This window comes from Perissodus microlepis, chromosome 12 (genome assembly GCF_051167445.1).
Source record: "Perissodus microlepis isolate ML-2025 ecotype Zambia chromosome 12, ASM5116744v1, whole genome shotgun sequence".
Taxonomy (NCBI): domain Eukaryota; kingdom Metazoa; phylum Chordata; class Actinopteri; order Cichliformes; family Cichlidae; genus Perissodus; species Perissodus microlepis.
In genome coordinates, this window is record NC_140472.1 from 32,133,138 (window position 1) to 32,151,299 (window position 18,162).

General features: G+C 39.5%; 1 protein-coding gene and 2 pseudogenes across 5 annotated transcripts in view; 2 read left to right on the forward strand and 1 right to left on the reverse strand.

The window, feature by feature from the left end:
- Nucleotides 1-912: 912 nt before the first annotated feature.
- Nucleotides 913-18,162, reverse strand: part of sh2d3cb (SH2 domain containing 3Cb) — a 43,299-nt gene continuing 26,049 nt past the window's right edge. For both annotated transcript variants that reach the window (XM_084945285.1, XM_084945286.1), the window contains 6 exons: nt 6,775-7,235; nt 6,316-6,431; nt 5,563-5,734; nt 3,659-3,770; nt 3,321-3,530; nt 913-2,029 (listed from right to left, as the gene is read on the reverse strand). In XM_084945285.1, coding sequence (XP_084801411.1) covers nt 1,860-2,029; nt 3,321-3,530; nt 3,659-3,770; nt 5,563-5,734; nt 6,316-6,431; nt 6,775-7,235 — 1,241 coding nt within the window. In that variant the 3' untranslated portion in view covers nt 913-1,859. The remainder of the gene's footprint in view (nt 2,030-3,320; nt 3,531-3,658; nt 3,771-5,562; nt 5,735-6,315; nt 6,432-6,774; nt 7,236-18,162) is intronic.
- Nucleotides 8,911-15,911, forward strand: LOC146376681 (UDP-glucuronosyltransferase 2A2 pseudogene; annotated as a pseudogene). Of its 3 annotated transcripts, XR_014801775.1 has the most exons (6): nt 8,911-8,993; nt 10,955-13,341; nt 13,802-13,881; nt 14,169-14,205; nt 14,823-14,918; nt 15,713-15,911. The product of XR_014801775.1 is annotated as a UDP-glucuronosyltransferase 2A2 pseudogene, transcript variant X2 (transcript). The 3 variants fall into 3 exon arrangements; XR_014801774.1 differs by having other exon boundaries at nt 10,955-13,881; XR_014801776.1 differs by lacking the exons at nt 14,169-14,205; nt 14,823-14,918; nt 15,713-15,911 and having other exon boundaries at nt 10,955-13,960.
- The window catches only part of LOC146376682 (UDP-glucuronosyltransferase 2B31 pseudogene), a 2,099-nt pseudogene continuing 1,577 nt past the window's right edge, over nt 17,641-18,162 (forward strand).

Sequence of the window (18,162 nt, forward strand, 5' to 3'; positions counted from 1 at the left end):
CTCAAGGCACTTTATATTGGAAGGTAGTCCCTACAATACAACCCCAACAATCATATGACTCCCTATGAGCAAGCACTTTAGCGACAGTGGGAAGGAAGAACTCCCTTTTAAGAGGAAGAAACCTCCAGCAGAACCAGGCTCAGGGAGGGGCGGGGCCATCTGCAGTGACCGATTGAGGTGAGGGGAGGAAGACAGGACAAAAGGCATGCTGGGGAAGAGAGACAGAGATTAATAACAAGTTTACAACTAAACAGGTATTTTAGAGGTTTTGCGCAAATGGAAGACATATTCCAAGGTTCCTCACACTGTTACTGGAGGCCAAAGTAATGCGATCTGGAGTAAGATATCATATTTCTCATCATATTAGATTTTTAGGTCCTATTACAATAGCCTCAGTTTTATCTGAATTTAGAATCGCAAAGTTACAGGTCATCCAGGTCTTTATGTCTTTTCCTGCAGTTTAACTAATGAGTGTCAAAAATCTGAAGTGGTTTTGTTAATTTCATTTTCCTGATTGTAACTGGGTTTAGAAGCAGGTGATTCACTTTGAAATGTAAATTCACCACAGCAGAAGAATACAGGAAGAGTTTGGCATGTTCAAGTTCATCACTCCACAGAAATATGCCACACACAGACTGACATTGGGGAGTGATCGGTAACCCCCTCAAGCCTGTAGGTAAAAGCTTTAATGGTGTAAGCGTTGAAACAGTAGGGCAGTGATTTAGAAAAGCTTCAGCACCGACATGTCAAAGGCAGAGAGGGGAAATTTACAACTAAATAGACCACAAAAAGTAGAGGTTGGCTTTGTTATATGGCCCGGGGAAAGTGAGGCATGTTGGTGTGTATGCTGCAGCGCGGCTCGAGTTGCCAGCTAGCTCACAAGCATGACTGTTTTTATTCAATAAAACAACCTCCAGTGAAATAAATGTTTATTTACACTTTTTGATAAATAAAAAGTAAAACTGTTTAAGATTACAAAAATGATCTGCACCTGTGTGCCGTACTCGTGCAGTTAGGATCAGTTCACTCCCCTTACATTAAAAGTGACATCGTTATAATAAGAAGAAAAAAGAAACAAAGAGGAAACACGAACTGATCCCAGGTTACATTTAATATTCTCTTCAAATGATAAAATCCTAATTACTGAAAAGATACAAAAAACTAAACAAAAACTGAAATGCAGATGTACAGTTATTCTGTTATTACATTCTACAATGTGACATATGTTTGTGGATTTAGCTAAGGTCCAGCCTTTAGGGAGATTAAAACATTTACAAACATGAGCCTATCAGACTGAGGCACAGCCTCGGTAACCTGAAATAGCACCACATATTTACACTTCCAAATCATGTCATCCTGTGCCACTGTGGAGTAGATGCAGTCCTGTGTTAGGTAAACTAACACAGGACAATGTTGATCTGTGACGTTGTTGAAGCAGTGCAAGTCCTCAGTCAAAAATAAAAACACTCTCTGGAGACTCCATCAAAGCATTTAGTGGTTTCTTTCACAAGCTGTCCTCATTCTGCTGAAGCTTTCAGATAAAGTTCCTCAACCTTGAGTTACATCAGTTTAGCATCAAAGGAACTGGAAAAGTGCTGGTATGGGAAGGTAAGCATTTATAAAATTTCAGTCTCACTCTTCAAGTATCCCGGTCTGCTACATGTGACAGATTTGAACTAAGTGGGTGCACTGCTTCGTTCTGGTGTCTACACGCTTAGGAAGCCTCCTTGTTTGAAAGATCACAGCGCTTTCCCTTTTAATGAGCTTTCAGTGGAGGAGCTTCTCAGTGTCCAACACAGTAATTGTCCATGTATGTAGGCATGAGCTCATAAACAAGGCCTCTAAAAACAGTGCTGGGGTCAGTGTCGTCTGATGGGTGGCTCCAGCTTGTTGGACAGGGCAGTGAGCACCTGGTCAAACTTAGAGTATCGCAGAGCCTGTTTCTCTTCGGCCCCCCGGCTCCCCCACAGCAGCCGCATCTGGAAATCGGTCAGGAAAAGCTCCAGGACTTCGGCCTGCTCCCGGAAACCTGCAACATCACATCAGTTTAACATTATTAGCAGCACAGGAGTGTAGAGAGGAACAAGAGGACTACCATTTCTACCACAGAGGTCCCTGTAACTGGACCTGTCTCAAACATGAACAAGAACAGAATGTGTGAATGAGAGGGATGAACAGGGAAGCTGCAAGGAGCAGAGGTAATGAAGGTAGAGTTTAAATATCAGAGGTCAACCATCAGAACAGACAAGTGCACAAGAAAGGTGAAGAAGAGAGTGAAGCCAGGGTGGAGCGGGTGTGGATGAGCACGAGGGGTGCCCCTGACAAAAAGACAAGACAAAGACATTGGAAGTGACCGGGATAGACAGGAAAGGAGTATCAGAAGACAGCCCAGGTTGAGCGGTTTCTTAGAGAGGCAAGACTGAGATGATTTGGACATGTAGAGGAGGGATAGTGGATGTAATGGACAAAGGATGCTGAACGTTGAGCTGCCAGGCAGGAGGAAGAGAAGAAGACCACAGAAAAGATTTGGCATGCAGAGGGTTGGCGTGACAGCAGAGGATGATGGGCATAGGGTGAGATGGATGGAGACCCCATCAGGAGCAGAAGAAGAAAAGAAGAGTTTATTTACAGGAGAAGTGAAAGAGTAAGTTCTTGCAGTTCACTATACAGCCTTAGGTTGTTCATTTGGCCTACCAGTCGTGAAGCTATTTATTACTGATTAATAATAATATAAACTTCAACTTAAAATAAACCATCAGCTCAAGAATGACCTTAGAATGGGATTTAGGAAATTATAACACTTTTCCTAATTATTTTTTATAATCAGATTATTTAATGCTGCAGCATGTACCAGTCTCTTCAATAAAAGGTTTCAAATGTAGTTTGACTTGCATGCATTTCATGCATGCCTCAATCTGACTTTATTATATTTTTATTGCAGGTTGCCACCTGGTTGGAACCACGGTGTTGGCCTTTTTCCAGATTAAAAAAAAAAATACATGCTCTAGGCTACCAACGCTTAAGTGGCTGCTAAGAAATGCTAGGCTACTTTTCTGCTAGAACTTGAGGAAAGCAGTATTAAAAAAAGAAAGGAAAGAAAAGTGAAAGCGCATTAGAAACAACATGAAGAACAGCAGTAAGCTGCAGCACCTAACATGCGATCCATATTCCTGCAGTGGAATGGCAACTGTGTGGAGAGTAAATACAGCAGGTCCCAAGACGGATCCCTGCGATCTTTCGTGTTTAAATTTTCTAAAGGTTTGTATTTCATTTGCTAATGTTATAAAGCAGACATACTGCATTTTGTTTTCGTCTCTCACCTTGTAATTTGCTCTCAGCGTTAGAGCGGTAGATGCCCCCTAGCTGGGCAATGGTTCTCGCCGCCCCGAGGTGGAACATGACCACTTCCACCCCAACTTCCACCGTTTCCCATAGTTCTGTCCCCTCCTCACCCACCACCGCATTCTTCTCCATCAGAGTCAGAAGAGGGAGGACGTGGGGGAAAGTGGTGTTGGACAGTGGACAGCTTTCTGGAGAGTTGAAAGACAGATACAGAGATCATGTTTGTTGTGGAAACAATGGTGTAGCACCAAGATATGAGCAGGAATTGTTTCTCCATGCTTTTATCACGTGGTGTCGAGTTCAGGAGACGCTCTACCTCTTCCATCGTTCAGGCTCTTCATAAATGGCCTGAGAGTTTTTTCATAGAGAATGGCGCCTTCTGTGTGCCGCTGCCGTAACGCCATCCAAGTCTCCTGCAGACGGGACACCTGAAAGACCGAAGAACAACACTATTGCTTTTGTGCCTTCCTCTTGTTTTGTATATATTTGTTTTATTCAATTTGTCTTACTATTTGTATTATCTGCACAGCTGAACCCACAATTGTTTGACAGCTAATCTTAAGGAAATTGTCCCTGTCTTTATTTTTTTCAGTCTGAAAATATAGTTGAGATGTATATGATTCCTAAAAATATTCAGAGGTGATGTCTTTTTTTTATGTAAAGACAGTTTTGAATATGTACAGAAACTTTGCCAGAAAAGACAGGCCAAGTTAAAAATGTATATTAATAATAACTAAGAAAAAATATAAAATGAAGAAACTTTTCTGCATTTGAGTTAATAAAATCACTGAAAGGTTAATAAGTTATCAATAAATGACTTTGCACCTTTTGTTTGAGGATGTGATAAAGCACCCTGATATCAGAATTGTGACCGGGGCTCGGACAGTCACATATTAAACAAATATACGGGGGCACATATTAAACAAATATACGGGGGCACATATTAAACAAATATGTAAGACTGCGTTCTTCCATTTGCGCAACATCTCTAAAGTCTAAATATCCTGTCTCAGAGTGACGCTGAAAAACTAGTTCATGCATTTATTACTTCCAGGCTGGACTACTGTAATTCATTATTATCAGGAAGTCCTAAAAACTCGCTGAAAAGCCTTCAGCTAATCCAAAATGCTGCAGCAAGAGTACTGACAGGGACTAGAAAGAGAGAGCAGATTTCTCCTGTTTTGGCTTCCCTTCATTGGCTTCCTGTTAAATCCAGAATTGAATTCAAAATCCTGCTCCTCACATACAAGGTCTTAAATAATCAGACCCCATCTTATCTTAATGACCTTGTAGTACCATATCACCCTATTAGAGCACTTCGCTCTCACACTGCAGGCCTACTTGTTGTTCCTAGAGTATTTAAAAGTAGAATGGGAGGCAGAGCCTTCAGTTTTCAGGCCCCTCTTCTGTGGAACCAGCTTCCAGTTTGGATTCAGGAGACAGACACTATCTCTGCTTTCAAGATTAGGGTTAAAACTTTCCTTTTTGCTAAAGCATATAGTTAGGGCTGGACCAGGTGACCCTGAATCCTCCCTTAGTTACGCTGCAATAGACGTAGGCTGCCGGGGGATTCCCATGATGCACTGAGTTTTTCCTTTCCAGTCACCTTTCTCACTCACTATGTATTAATAGACCTCTCTGCATTGAATCATATCTGTTATTAACCTCTGTCTCTCTTCCACAACATGTCTTTTGTCCTGTCTTCCTTCTCTCACACCAACCGGTCACAGCAGATGGCCCCGCCCCTCCCTGAGCCTGGTTCTGCAGGAGGTTTCTTCCTGTTAAAAGGGAGTTTTTCCTTCCCACTGTCGCCAAAGTGCTTGCTCATAGGGGGTCATATGATTGTTGGGTTTTTCTCTGTATCTATGAAGCGCCTTAAGGCGACTTTTGTTGTGATTTGGCGCTATATAAATAAAATTGAATTGAATTGAACTGAACTGAACCGGCAACCTTCCGGTTACAAGACGAACTGCCAACTCGTCTTGTAACGAGTCGCCCCCTTATAGCAGTATACACAGTAGGCAAGGGGTTACAGCCTCATGTTTATTGTACTACGTTGTGCCATTAAGTCAATATTTGTTAATCTCTTACCTATACCCTGGTTTAACTTTACCCCGGGCAACCTTTGTTACACATTCCTTGCTCTTCCGGCTGTTTCCTGCATGCCTCCCCTATCTCCATGAACACAAATAACCAAAGCTCCATGCAGTGCATGTTTACCTGCGGAAGCTCCAAGGCTCTCATGACTGCAGTGAAGCCAAACATATTGCCCATTGTGCTCTTGAGCTCAGCAGCAATTTGGATGATTTTGTGAAGCAGGCAGGCTCGTTCTTCAGTCGTCCCCGTGCAGCCCAACACGTGCACAGCCAACATAATCGACATGGTTTGAAACCTGCAGGAATGTTATGTTATATCACGTCATATCAGCCCACACAGTGATCACACTTTGCTTAAAGAGGTCCTTAAAGTCAGAACAAGACTTCCAACAGCAGGAATAGGGAGACAACATTGAAAGGGAAAGCAGACATATGACTAAATAAATCACGTAGTTAAAAGAAGGCTAAAAAAAAAGATGGAAAGAATTATAAATTACTATGAATACATCAAGTAACAACTTTTGTGGCTGAAAAAGGAAGCTTAAGCAGAAGTCCCAAAAACAGCAGTTTCCCTAATGACTTGAGCCTGACTACAAAAATGACCCAAACCCCACAGACTCCTGTGTATAAATGCCCCACTTAACAGCAGAAAGTCTTATAGCCTGGTAACAAAGCCAGGTTGGTCTCTCTAGTCTAGTCTACTAACTTAATTAGCAGCATTATAGTTTACGGTTCCAGTTTGTAAAAACATTTGCTAGTAGATAACTTTGCACATAACTAAAAACCACCTTGGTGGACAAAAGTCTAATAAGGCTCATGTCAGATATACACCGTTCTATCACGCTATGAACAGCTGAACTGGTTGAACAGTATTCACCTCTCCAGCAGGTCTAGTCTTAACTGTTGTCCATGTGGCAGCGTGAGCAGCTCCATCCCGGAGGTAACGCCCATCATTCTTTGCACCTCTGGCGTGACCTCCAGAATTCTGGCCACCTAGGAACACACACAGATGTAAGAACTGCTGCATTAGATTTCAGTTAGCGGAAACAGGATGAGCAGGAAAATACACTTTAAAATCTCCTGAAACATCTGCATGTTTTCACACATCAATAACACTTTGATTTAGAAATGGTTTAGAATTTGCATTCAAACAAATACCCCATAGTTTACCTGTTATCACTAACGCATGGCTAGCCCTAGATTTCCTTCTGCATAGTTGCCACTGCATTCAGACTAAAATAAAGCAATCCCTAAACCTTTCTGCAGAGCTGCAGTCCACCTTAAAAAAAATCCCTATTACTTTACAAATATTGATTAGAGCAGCTATAAACAGTACCATGCAGTCAGCCTTGGTGATGTGTTTGGCCATTGTCCTGGGATCGACCTCCACCAGAAGCTCCTTCACCCTCCGCAGGACGCCCACTTCTAGAGGCTTATTCTCTTTTCCCATCAGTGGCGACTGGTACCTGCTGGGTTTGAAACAGGAGACCGTCTCCACCACAGGCGAAAAGTACACATTCCCATCCTCGGCCCTCAGTGGGTCGACCCCCGCTGACCCCTCTTCTGCCTGCAGCCTCTCCACATAGCTCTGAGGACCAGGGTACAGCTCTGTGTAGCAGCTCCCGTCTGCATGAGAGGAGGGAGAGACCTGGGTGTGGTGAGGTTGGGGTCTGTCAAGATGCTGTCTCTGTAGGGTGCTGCTGGGAGAGGGCAGAGGTTGGACGGTGTCCGAGCGCCTCGGCAGGGACGGAGTCACAGTGGGAGTCCGGCTGCTGGACGGAGTTCTGGATGGGGGGGCTGGAGAAGAAGGGAGGGAAAATTAGGAAAAAGATGTTTACAAATATTTATCCAAATAAAGCAGAATAAATATATACATTTCAGACACTACTTGAGATACATAATAAGAGGAAGTGGCACATTCTATGTGGATGATTATTATAGATTAATGAACCCATGACAATGAAATATACTGATAAAAATATCATCAGTATAGCTGATCACTGTGGTTAATAATTTTGAACAATTAATTTAGGGCTCTAAGGCAGAGAGGAATATTATACCATCATGGCTTTTGGGTTGACTCATAGTTAATTAATGTTAAACTTTCATATTTTGTGCGCCTCTTATTTTCACCTTAGTCTGTGTCTTGGTGTTTCCCTTTTTCAGTTTAGTTCCTGCTTTATTTTGAAGGATAATTTCTTTTTTGCTTTCTGCATTTTCACTTCCTTTCTGTCAGTTTATTTCTGCCTTCATTATTGTCTAGACTGAGTTGGTGCCATGATATTTCTCTCCCTGATTTGGATCTTTACTTACAAACTTTTATGTCATTTAGTTTATTCACCGTCTTGGTTTCTTTGACTTCACTCAGTCATGTCAGTTAATATCAAGCGGCGCTGCTCAATTTGTTTTTTAAAAAACAGAAATGTAGATTCCTTTTTATCATTAATTGTTGTCTCTGAATGCAATTAATCTACCGTGTGAGGACATCCAGTAGAATCATGTGAATCATTTAATTAATTAATTAATTAATCAATTAATACGACACACCTACAGTATAATGTATCTTTTGAAGACTTGCATTAACTCTTTCGAACTCTATTGCAGCTTTACTTGGGAATTTTTTCTTATTAATGTTTTTTTTCCTGATCATTAACTCATGGCCTGCTATTTGTTTTAATGTGCAATTTATTTGTCTTGTGAACCAACAAGTTAGAGGGCGAGGTAATGAAGTTCATGTAGATGAACTCACTATTTGAACACACTGTTTGATTAGCCACACCGATAACCTTCTACTTACATCACACTCAATTACAACTGTTTAATAATTACACATTACCCATGTGTGGTATTCTCATAAAGTTTTACTGCTTTCTGTCCACATTTGCACGTTATTTCTATGTTGCCTTCAATTTTTCAATTACTTCCATTTTATCCTCAAATGTCTTCACCCAAAACCATTCATTCATTTCAGATACACTTGCCTTTGTCTATAGTAACCTGTAGCAACAGTATTATCTACTACAGCGGTCCCCAACCTGCGCCACGGACCGGTTTATGCCCGACAATATTTTCATGGACCGGCCTTTAAGGTGTCGCGGATAAATACAACAAAATAAAACTAGTACCGGTACCGAAAAAAAGAAAATTTATTCATAACACACGTGAAAAGACCCAGGAAAACCGAGTAAACGATAAAAACGATAACAAAATAACGCTGAAAACCGATAAAAACCCTGAAAACTATACATTTCACACCTGAGCCTCAACTCTCGCGGCCCGGTACCAAACGACTCACGGACCGGTACCGGTCCGAGGCCCGGGTGTTGGGGACCGCTGATCTACTACATCTATTGATCAGAGTTCACAACATCTGATCCAGTTTTCTCTTATGCAACCAACCTTGCTGCTGAAAACTACAAAAGACTCTGAGCCTTACTCCTGCTACCTTAGAGCCCGACGGCAGTCATTCACTCAGAGACCGGCTGTGAAGCAGGCTGGACACACAAACAACAGGCTCTGGTTGAAACGTGAGATCTTTTTACAGGGACGCTCTAGGTAAGTACTTAGATCAAAAACCCAAGATCAGCAAGAGTTTTAGAAGATAAAATGGCATTTTAATGTAAACCCCAAATACCTTTAATGCTGTTTTAGAGCATTTCTTTGTGTAGTTACGCTGCGAGTTCTGTTCTGAAATATGCATGACCGACCAGCTAAGTAGTAGCATATGGATTCTCACAGAGGAACAGAATATTTCCCAGATGTCTCCTCTCAACAATAACAAGGCTGAGCTTTATGATTGCATGGAGGAATCTCACTATATAAACTATCCTCATTCACAGTCATAGTTTGTTCTGATCACAAGGAACAAAAGCAAGAAAAAGAATGAATTGTTTTGGAATCGGATGCATTTCAGCTTGGAAAATTGTTTTCTTTCGAAAAAAAGAAGGAAGCTTCAAAGGTCACACAAGTTCAGACTTTCTCAAATTAAATACAGAGAGAACATGGAGTTACTTTTTTTGATGCAAAACAGAAAGATTTTTCTTATAAAGTTTTGTTTTGATTATTTTAATTTTGGAACTAAGGAAAAAATGTTAAGTCTTGCAAGCACAAAAGGTCTTTTGACTGGTGGTGGTCAGAGGGCCCGGTGGCGCCAGTGTCCGGCAGCCTCGCCTCTGTCAGTGCACCCCAGGGCAGCTGTGGCTACAATGTAGTTTGCCATCACCAGTGTGTGAATGTGTGTGTGAATGAGTGGATGACTGAATGTAGTGTAAAGTGCTTTTGGGTCCATAGGGACTAAGTAAAGCGCTATACAAATACAGTCCATTTACCATTTAACATTAAACAATGGCAGCTTTTACAATATTTATAATTGTTGCTTTATAATTGCTTTATAATTTCATACCCACTAATGCTGGCAGCTGTGAAACCTGAGAGGGAACAAAAAACAGCAAACAGCTTTGTTGCCTTCTTTTAAACCTCCTGAGATTTAGAGGCAGGAATTTCCACACTGCAGTTGAACCAGTGAGCTGCAGAAAATCTGGAAGCTATGCAAGTATTAAAGTTGGGTGCCTCAGCTTAGTGAAAAACAATGGGAAATCTTTTGTAGAAAGACTGGTGGTGGTGTGAATCAGGGTGGTTTTAGCTATATGGCAATCTTTGCTGTTAAACATAAACTGAAATGACTGAGTTATGTTATTTACTCAGATTAGTAATCTAGATCACTAACGATGTGCATTGTAAAATACCACAGTATTTTACAATGCCACATTCCCAAAGTGAAATTACAAGGCTCAGAAGTTAGCTTTTTAAATACATCCCGACTTCTAATCAGGAAAATAAATTGGCCTCTTGGATTTAACTGTCATTCTTATGTTTAATAAGAATGACTAGATAGCATCTAATGTGTTCTTAAACATTCATAACTTACGTTTTGGTTGTTTTTATAAAAAAAAAAAAAGGGTTGCTTTTTTATTTTGACAGATTTGAGCTTTATTTATTTTTTTTTTAATCACATGACGCTTTTTAAAAGTTCTTATTGTTTTTACTCTTAAACCTTTGGAGGTTTAAGTCATCATCGGCAATGACCCAAACCCAGACATTAACCCTATACGAACAGAATATGTAATATCTATTTATTTAAAACTTTTGCAGTTTCCTTGTGGCTACGGTGTTAAAAAGGTATCGAAACCTAGCAAATAATCAGTAACTTATCAATAATGAGATCAACTATTCGGGATGATCACTGCTGTAAGAGGCTCATGACTTTAAGATAATAATTCAAATCTGTATCTTAACCTTTAAATCTAAGTTTTTATCTTATCGAAGCCAAAACCAAAGCAGAGTTGGCAAATATGTCTGGCCTGCAGTGGTCAAGTTTAAATATTGGCCAGTCCATATTTTCCCAACTTAAACTTTATCTCAAGTATATCTCTCATTAGTTATTAGGGTGATACAAACTCTTGAACTCAAACCCCTTGCTCATAAGACATAATCTAACATCTTGACATCTTTGTCAGACTCTCTTTCAGAGATGTGCCATCCAAACTTGGTGGCACTTGCAGTGCTGCTATGCTCTACATTGTTGGTAAATGGAGGGAAAGTCTTGGTGTTCCCTGTGGGTGGAAGTCACTGGATCAACATGAATATCATCATCGAAGAGCTTCACTCCAGAGGTCATGAAGTCACAGTGGTGCGGCCAAACGACACCTCGAACATCAATTCAGAGTCCCCTCACTACAAGACCATCCCTATAAAGTTCTCGAATGGTTTTAACAAAGAGCGCTTTGGGGCATTTGTAATAGAAACACTGACCATGCGTCACCAAGGTGCTTCACTGTGGACTCGATTATCGATGGAGCATGACTTAGTGAAACAGTTGTATCAAATGCATGTCAAGGTGCTTGAGATGGTGGAGGGAATGTTTGAGGATACCAAGCTGATGCAGAGCCTCCGTGATGCCAAATATGATTTGGTTCTGACTGATCCTACAATTGGTACAGGTGTTCTTATGGCTCACCGTTTGGGTCTTCCACTTGTCTTTAATGTCCGATGGACTATTCAGGGTGATGGCCATTTTGTAATTGCACCTTCCCCACTCTCTTACATTCCCATACCAGGGTCAGAGCTGACTGACAAGATGACTTTCATTCAGCGTGTCCAGAATATGCTCTACTTTTTCTTCTCAACTTTACATACTTGGTATATGACAGAATCAACTTACAAACCATTTGTCCATCGTCATTTTGGCAGTGATGTACATTACATGGAGCTGTTTCAGTCAGCAGACATCTGGCTGATGAGAAACGATTTCACCTTTGAGTTTCCTCGACCCACAATGCCAAACGTTGTCTACATGTCAGGATTTCAGTGCAAACCCTCCAAGCCCCTGTCTAAAGAGCTAGAGGACTTTGTGCAAAGCTCAGGTGAACATGGTGTCATTGTGATGACACTGGGGTCTGTGGTGGAAAAACTTCCAGAGGACATCGCTGAAGACATTGCTGCTGCTTTTGCAGAGCTTCCTCAGAAAGTAATTTGGAGGCACAAAGGCAAAAGACCATCCACCCTTGGTAATAACACATTAATCTTGGACTGGTTGCCCCAAAATGACCTCCTGGGTCACCCCAAGACCAGAGTGTTTGTGGCCCATGGAGGCACCAATGGGATACAGGAGGCCATTTACCATGGTGTGCCCCTGGTTGGCCTGCCCCTTTTGTTTGACCAGGCTGATAACTTCTTCAGGATGAAAGCAAAAGGTGTGGCCAAAGTCCTTGATATTGCAAAAGTGAACAAAGAAAACTTCTTGGAGGCGCTAAAGGAGGTACTCTACCAACCATCCTACAGGGAGAAGATGAAGGAGCTGTCCAGCATCCAAAGAGATCAGCCTATGAAACCGCTGGACCGAGCCATGTTCTGGATCGAGTTTGTCATGCGGCACAAAGGAGCGGCGCACTTAAGGACGGAGTCTTACAAGATGTCCAGCATCCAGTACTACTTGATCGATGTGGCAGCCTTTCTGCTGACAGTTATTCTGCTAGTATTTACCATTTTTGTTTCAGCAGTCATTTTTCTGTTGCGTAAGTTATTTTACAGAAGCAAAGTCAAAAAGGAATGATGCTTGTGTTACAAAATTTGTATGCTTGTCGTCTGTTCTCTATTCAGAAGAAGGACGGAGATAAATTCGTACTGGTAGTGTAACAAACCTGAGTGTGTGTGCAGCTCAATTCAACTATACAAACCTCACATTTTCTAATGACCTCGGTCTACTCATATTTCAGATGTATTTTTGCTTATTTGTCAGTATCTTAAAAACTTAAAATAGAAATTATTTTCAGTGTTGTTCAGGGAAAAGTTAGTAAATGAAGCAAGCAAATCAATGAATCAGTTATGGGTTTATATTCATTTGATTTGGAATAGTCTGCTGTTTAAACACTTTAAGAATCACCACATTTCCTACAATTGTCTAACCGTTAAACAGGGACATCATCAGCAATGACCCCAAACCCCGAGTAGTATTTATTTAAAACTGTTTCCTAAGGTTTTGATCATCAGACGAAAAACTACTAAACATTCTCACTGACGATATACACTGTAAACCCCAACAGTCTACCTGACTTATAAAGTTTGTGGATATAACAATTGAAATTCCTCACAAAGTTGAAAGAACTTAAAACTTTTCTGTTCTGTTAACGATTCAAACAGTTATAATTGTACATGGCTTAGAAGTTAAGAGTAAATACTGCTTTCTTAATTATGATTTTTGAGTAAATGTTTTTTTTCCGAGCTCCGCATGTGTACGTCAACTACGTCATGACGTTTTCTCTCTAACCTGAACGACGTTGACAGAAAATTCTGTTCAATATGGCTGCCCTTCTCGAGCGACTGGAGAGCACATTTGGAGAAACTTGTAAGTAAAACGGAACCTTCGTTATGTTTATTTTTTCCGTAAAAAAAGCAAGTATATTAATATGTTGCAGCCAATAACTTGTTTTTGAATGCGCTGTTGTTTTAAAAAGCACAGACCCAGGTGGTGAGTAGTTGTTCGCTGTTGTTCGCGCTCTTTTTCAAACCGATGATGTCGTTAGTTTTACAGTTTTAACCGATTAAAACACAGTTTTAATAAGAATTGCACATAAAGAAAGTGTCTTAGTGATATTTTAACGACCCATTGCCAACGCAAGAAAGTTGGCGTTTTTACAACAGCAGCCTCATTGTTCGGCAGGTTTTTGTTTTTCTTCTCATTAGCATCGTTCAAAAGTGACTTAGCTAGCAGTGGCAACTTCTATCTAAAACAATTGAAATATAGCAAGGTGTTGTATATTTAGTGTGCTGATAAGGTTTTCAATATTTTTATTTTTTCTTCCAAGGCTGAAGACCGAAGACAAAAAGACAGAAGAAAAAAAAAATTCAGACTGCAATTAATTTCAGGTGGAGACAGTAAACACAGGTGAGTTGAAAGATCTATTGAAGAGTCCTTTCTTCATGGCCATTAAAACATTTTTAGGTTAAAAGACCTGTTTTTTTGTTTTTTTTTTAAAATCATGCCCCTGCTTTGTCACACTGAATCATGTTGAAAAGATATATTTTCATGGCTCCCCCCATTACCATTACCTTGTACTTCTTTCTACCAGTCTATTTTATTTTGTGACATTAACATCTTAAATGTACCCCACCAGTTTAATTATTAATAGCTGTGTTAGTATTTATAATGCATTTTTTTTTTATCATGTGCAGATCTACCAAGGGTCAGTGGCACAGTTCACCTTTTGTGGTAAGTTATAACACTTCATATGTGGTCACATAAGTAAGTTGTTTCATCAGTTGTTCAGTTCTTATAAAATAATGTTGTATAATTGTACCAAATCACTGAGGATACATCCAATGTGTAAATCCCAATCAACAATTTTACTGTGATATTCGCTCGTGTTTAGAGAATCTCCATTATCTTTGTTACTGAGTTTCCATTTTTGTAGGGCCAAATTTGTATTAAAAATTAATATTTTCATATGATGTGAAATGACTCAATCATTTCTAATTTTTAGAAGAAACCATTCATTAAGTCCCTTAAGGTGCAGATTTCATATATTGATAATGATAAAATTAACACAAATTAAAAGTTTCACTGATAAACGCACAATTTTTCCTTGCTTTGAACCCCATGTTCTATATAGATCCGGAGAACACTATTTTAAAATACTGTGTAGGGTTTTTGTCAAATGATTAAGAAACAGACTCTTTGTCACAAGAGACAGAAAGGTTGTATCTTAAAAGAAATGTCTCCAAAATTTAGTAGAGTCCGATGTCATGCAGTTTCATAAACATGTATTCTCCCCAAAGAATGACACCTGAAAACTTTGCGTTAAATGAACTTTTCTTTTCCCTTTTTAGGAGGCGCCTGATATCAACGTGAAATGCACTGCAGTGCTTCGTGCCTTTCCTGTATACCTGCGGGAGGAGGACCCAGAATTCTTTAAGACATGTAATGTAAGTGTATTTTTGCATCACTTAAATTCTGCCAGTGAGATAAAATGCCATGGATTTTTTTTAAATACAATTTAATACCCTAGCAGCTACCAAATTGTACAAGCAAAATACCCTCTCTTTAGAAAACCCTCACACACACACACAAACACACACACACACAGGGTCAGGAGCAGGGCACAGGCGTATCACAGCACTTTCGCTATGCTGCAGGTGGCCCCAAAACCAGGCTGAAGTCGAGATTTAGTTTCTTTTTGAGATAAAGTCATGAAATAAAAAATTCCTTTTTTTTAGAAAAATAACAAACATACAAATTATGTAGTGCAAGAAGCTAACACTTTAGCTTTAGTTAATGTATATTTTTCAAAAAAGTAGAGTACCCTAACTCGTTACAAAGTAACCCACTACACTGCTGAATGTTTTGCTAGATTACAGGTCATGCTTGTCTCATTCTCTCAAACCAACCTTACTTATTTAATTGGGGCGATCGTGGCTCAAGAGTTGGCAGTTTGTCTTGTAATCGGAAGGTTGCCGGTTCGAGCCCTGGCTCCGACAGTTTCGGTCTTTGTGTCCTAGGGCAAGAAACTTCACCCATTGCATACTGGTGGTGGTCAGAGTGCCCGCTGGCCGCAGTGTCCGGCAGCCTCGCCTCTGTCAGTGCGCCTCAGGGCGGCTGTGGCTACAATGTAGCTTGTTATCACCAGTGTGTGAATGTGTGTGTGAATGGGTGGATGACTGAATGTGTAAAGCGCTATACAAATACAGGCCATTTACCATTGATACTGTGTCTATTCCAGGCGGACGCATTGGATGAGTCGACCCTAATTGACACTCCAGTTGCCCTTCTCACTGTGGTTACCGACGGCCAGTCCAGTCCATTTTACTTCCTCAAGCATGGCTGTTGTGGTGAAAGGCGACTAGGTGATGCGTGATATTCCCAGATTTGCAGATGCATTTGCTTTATTGTTTGGCTTGATCTATGCTCTGCATTTAGACGACCCCAAGAAGCTGGTTCACACATTTGCCTTTGTCTAAAATATCTTCATGGGGCTTGATGACGGCAAACCCCTGAAACCCCTGCCTACATGCTCTTAAAGAATATAAGGCAATGTTTGTTAGGACATGCACTCTGTTACTGAGCACTTTGTTTGAAGCACTTTATTTAAAGCACTCTAAGTTTACTACAGGCTTTGGGTGGATTTAACTCCATCAGTTTATCGAATTTTCCTATACTTGACTGCCTATCTGGTTATTTGGAAGCTGATCGTCTTTGTACCCATTTTAAAAAATTGTTTTTCATTTCTATTTAAAAAAAAGTGATTAGTATTTGACTTTTTGTTTTGCATTTTTGTGTATTTTGTGAAAGTTGCAATTAGGACTGATGTCGTCCTTTGTGATTTTATAAAAAGATAAATGTTCTACACTGAATTTATAATGCTCACTTTATGGTGCCCATGTCCATGTTAGTGGTTTTATAAAAACATTTGTGATGTTTTTAAATTTTCATGAAAAAATGTTAAATAAACAAAATGTAAAGTAACTGAATTTCTGTACTTTTTTTTTAGTAGTCTACACTCAAACATTGAAACATAAATATCTTTTAATTAATAATCATATAATTTGAGTTTAGGTTGTAATTGCATTGTGTTGCATCAAAATAATAAACTACAAGAAATACAAAAATATTGAAATTAAAGTATACAGTCTTTGAGTAAAGCTCAATTAATAAAATATAAAATATAATTTTAAATTTTTAGGTTAACAATAAATACAAATTTTGAGTACCCCCATACTTAGAAGAGATGAGTTTCTGTACTTAAATCTTTTGAGGTAATCAGTTTCCACAAAAGTTTTGAGTTCAGTCAACTAATTCGGGTTTACAGTGTATGAAAAACTATGAAGGGTTAGGTTTAACGTGATTACCTTTCATGAAGCACTAACGTCTTATTTGCTGCGTGAGTAAAGTGAAGTATTGGACTGTATCACTTTACTGGAAGAACGTGAAAGCTGAAGAATTTGTTCAAACTTGTCTTATCCTGAAGAACAGAAATTTACCATCGCTTTCGAATAAGAAATAAAGCTTATCGGTGTTTCTTTACATTATTTAATTTGACCTGAATCAATGCAAGTTTTTAGTTATTGAAACCAAAGAAGACTTGAAGGACAATCTCATAGTGTTTAGAGTTTCACTTTAGTTTCTCAAATTCACCCGCATTTCTTTTTTTTTTTTCTTTTTTTTTTCTCAAATGGTACAGTGAATTCTGCCTTTTTTCCTCATATTTACACTTTAATTAAGATCATATGAACAGTCTGGGGTTCCACACCAGAATCACCTTTACTGTGCAACATGCTTGTCGCTAGCTCCCAAACTTCTTGTCAGCCTCTATTTACTGAAGGAACACAAACTTTAAGTTATCTCTTAAAAGAAAACAACTGCAGATAATGAGCAGTCATATTTAAAAACAAAAAGTAAAAGTTTAAATGTTAAACATGAATATTCAGAAGATTCAATGAAGTTTACATATATAAATGTTGACTCTAGAATTCAAATAAAGTACAAAAAGGTTTAGCTGATTGTAACGTTTGAAATTAACTCTAATCAAGAGGACAAGTTTCACATTTTTTGTTGGAATCATTGTTTAGTCATACAGAAGTTATTTCTTGTTTTGCTGTTTCTTTGTGACTACGGTGTTAAAAAGGTATGAAAATTTAGCAACAAAGTCACTAATTTATCAATAATGAGATCAACAGTACGAGATACTCACTGCTGTGAGTAAGAGGCTCATGACTTTAAGATAATAATCTACATCTATAACTTATCCTAAATCTGAGTTTTTATCTTAAAAGCCAAAACCAAAGGAGACCTGGCAAATACATCTGACCTCCAAGTTTATATATTGGCCAGTCCATATTTTCCCAACTTAAACTTTATCTCAGGTATATCTCTCATTAGTTATTAGGGTGATACAAGCTCTTGAACTCAAACCATTAGCTTAAGAAATAATCTAACATCTTGACATCTTTGTCAGACTCTCTTTCAGAGATGTGCCATCCAAACTTGCTGGCACTTGCAGTGCTGCTATGCTCTACATTGTTGGTAAATGGAGGGAAAGTCTTGGTGTTCCCTGTGGATGGAAGTCACTGGATCAACATGAATATCATCATCGAAGAGCTTCACTCCAGAGGTCATGAAGTCACAGTGGTGCGGCCAAACGACACCTGGTACATCAAGTCAGAGTCCCCTCAC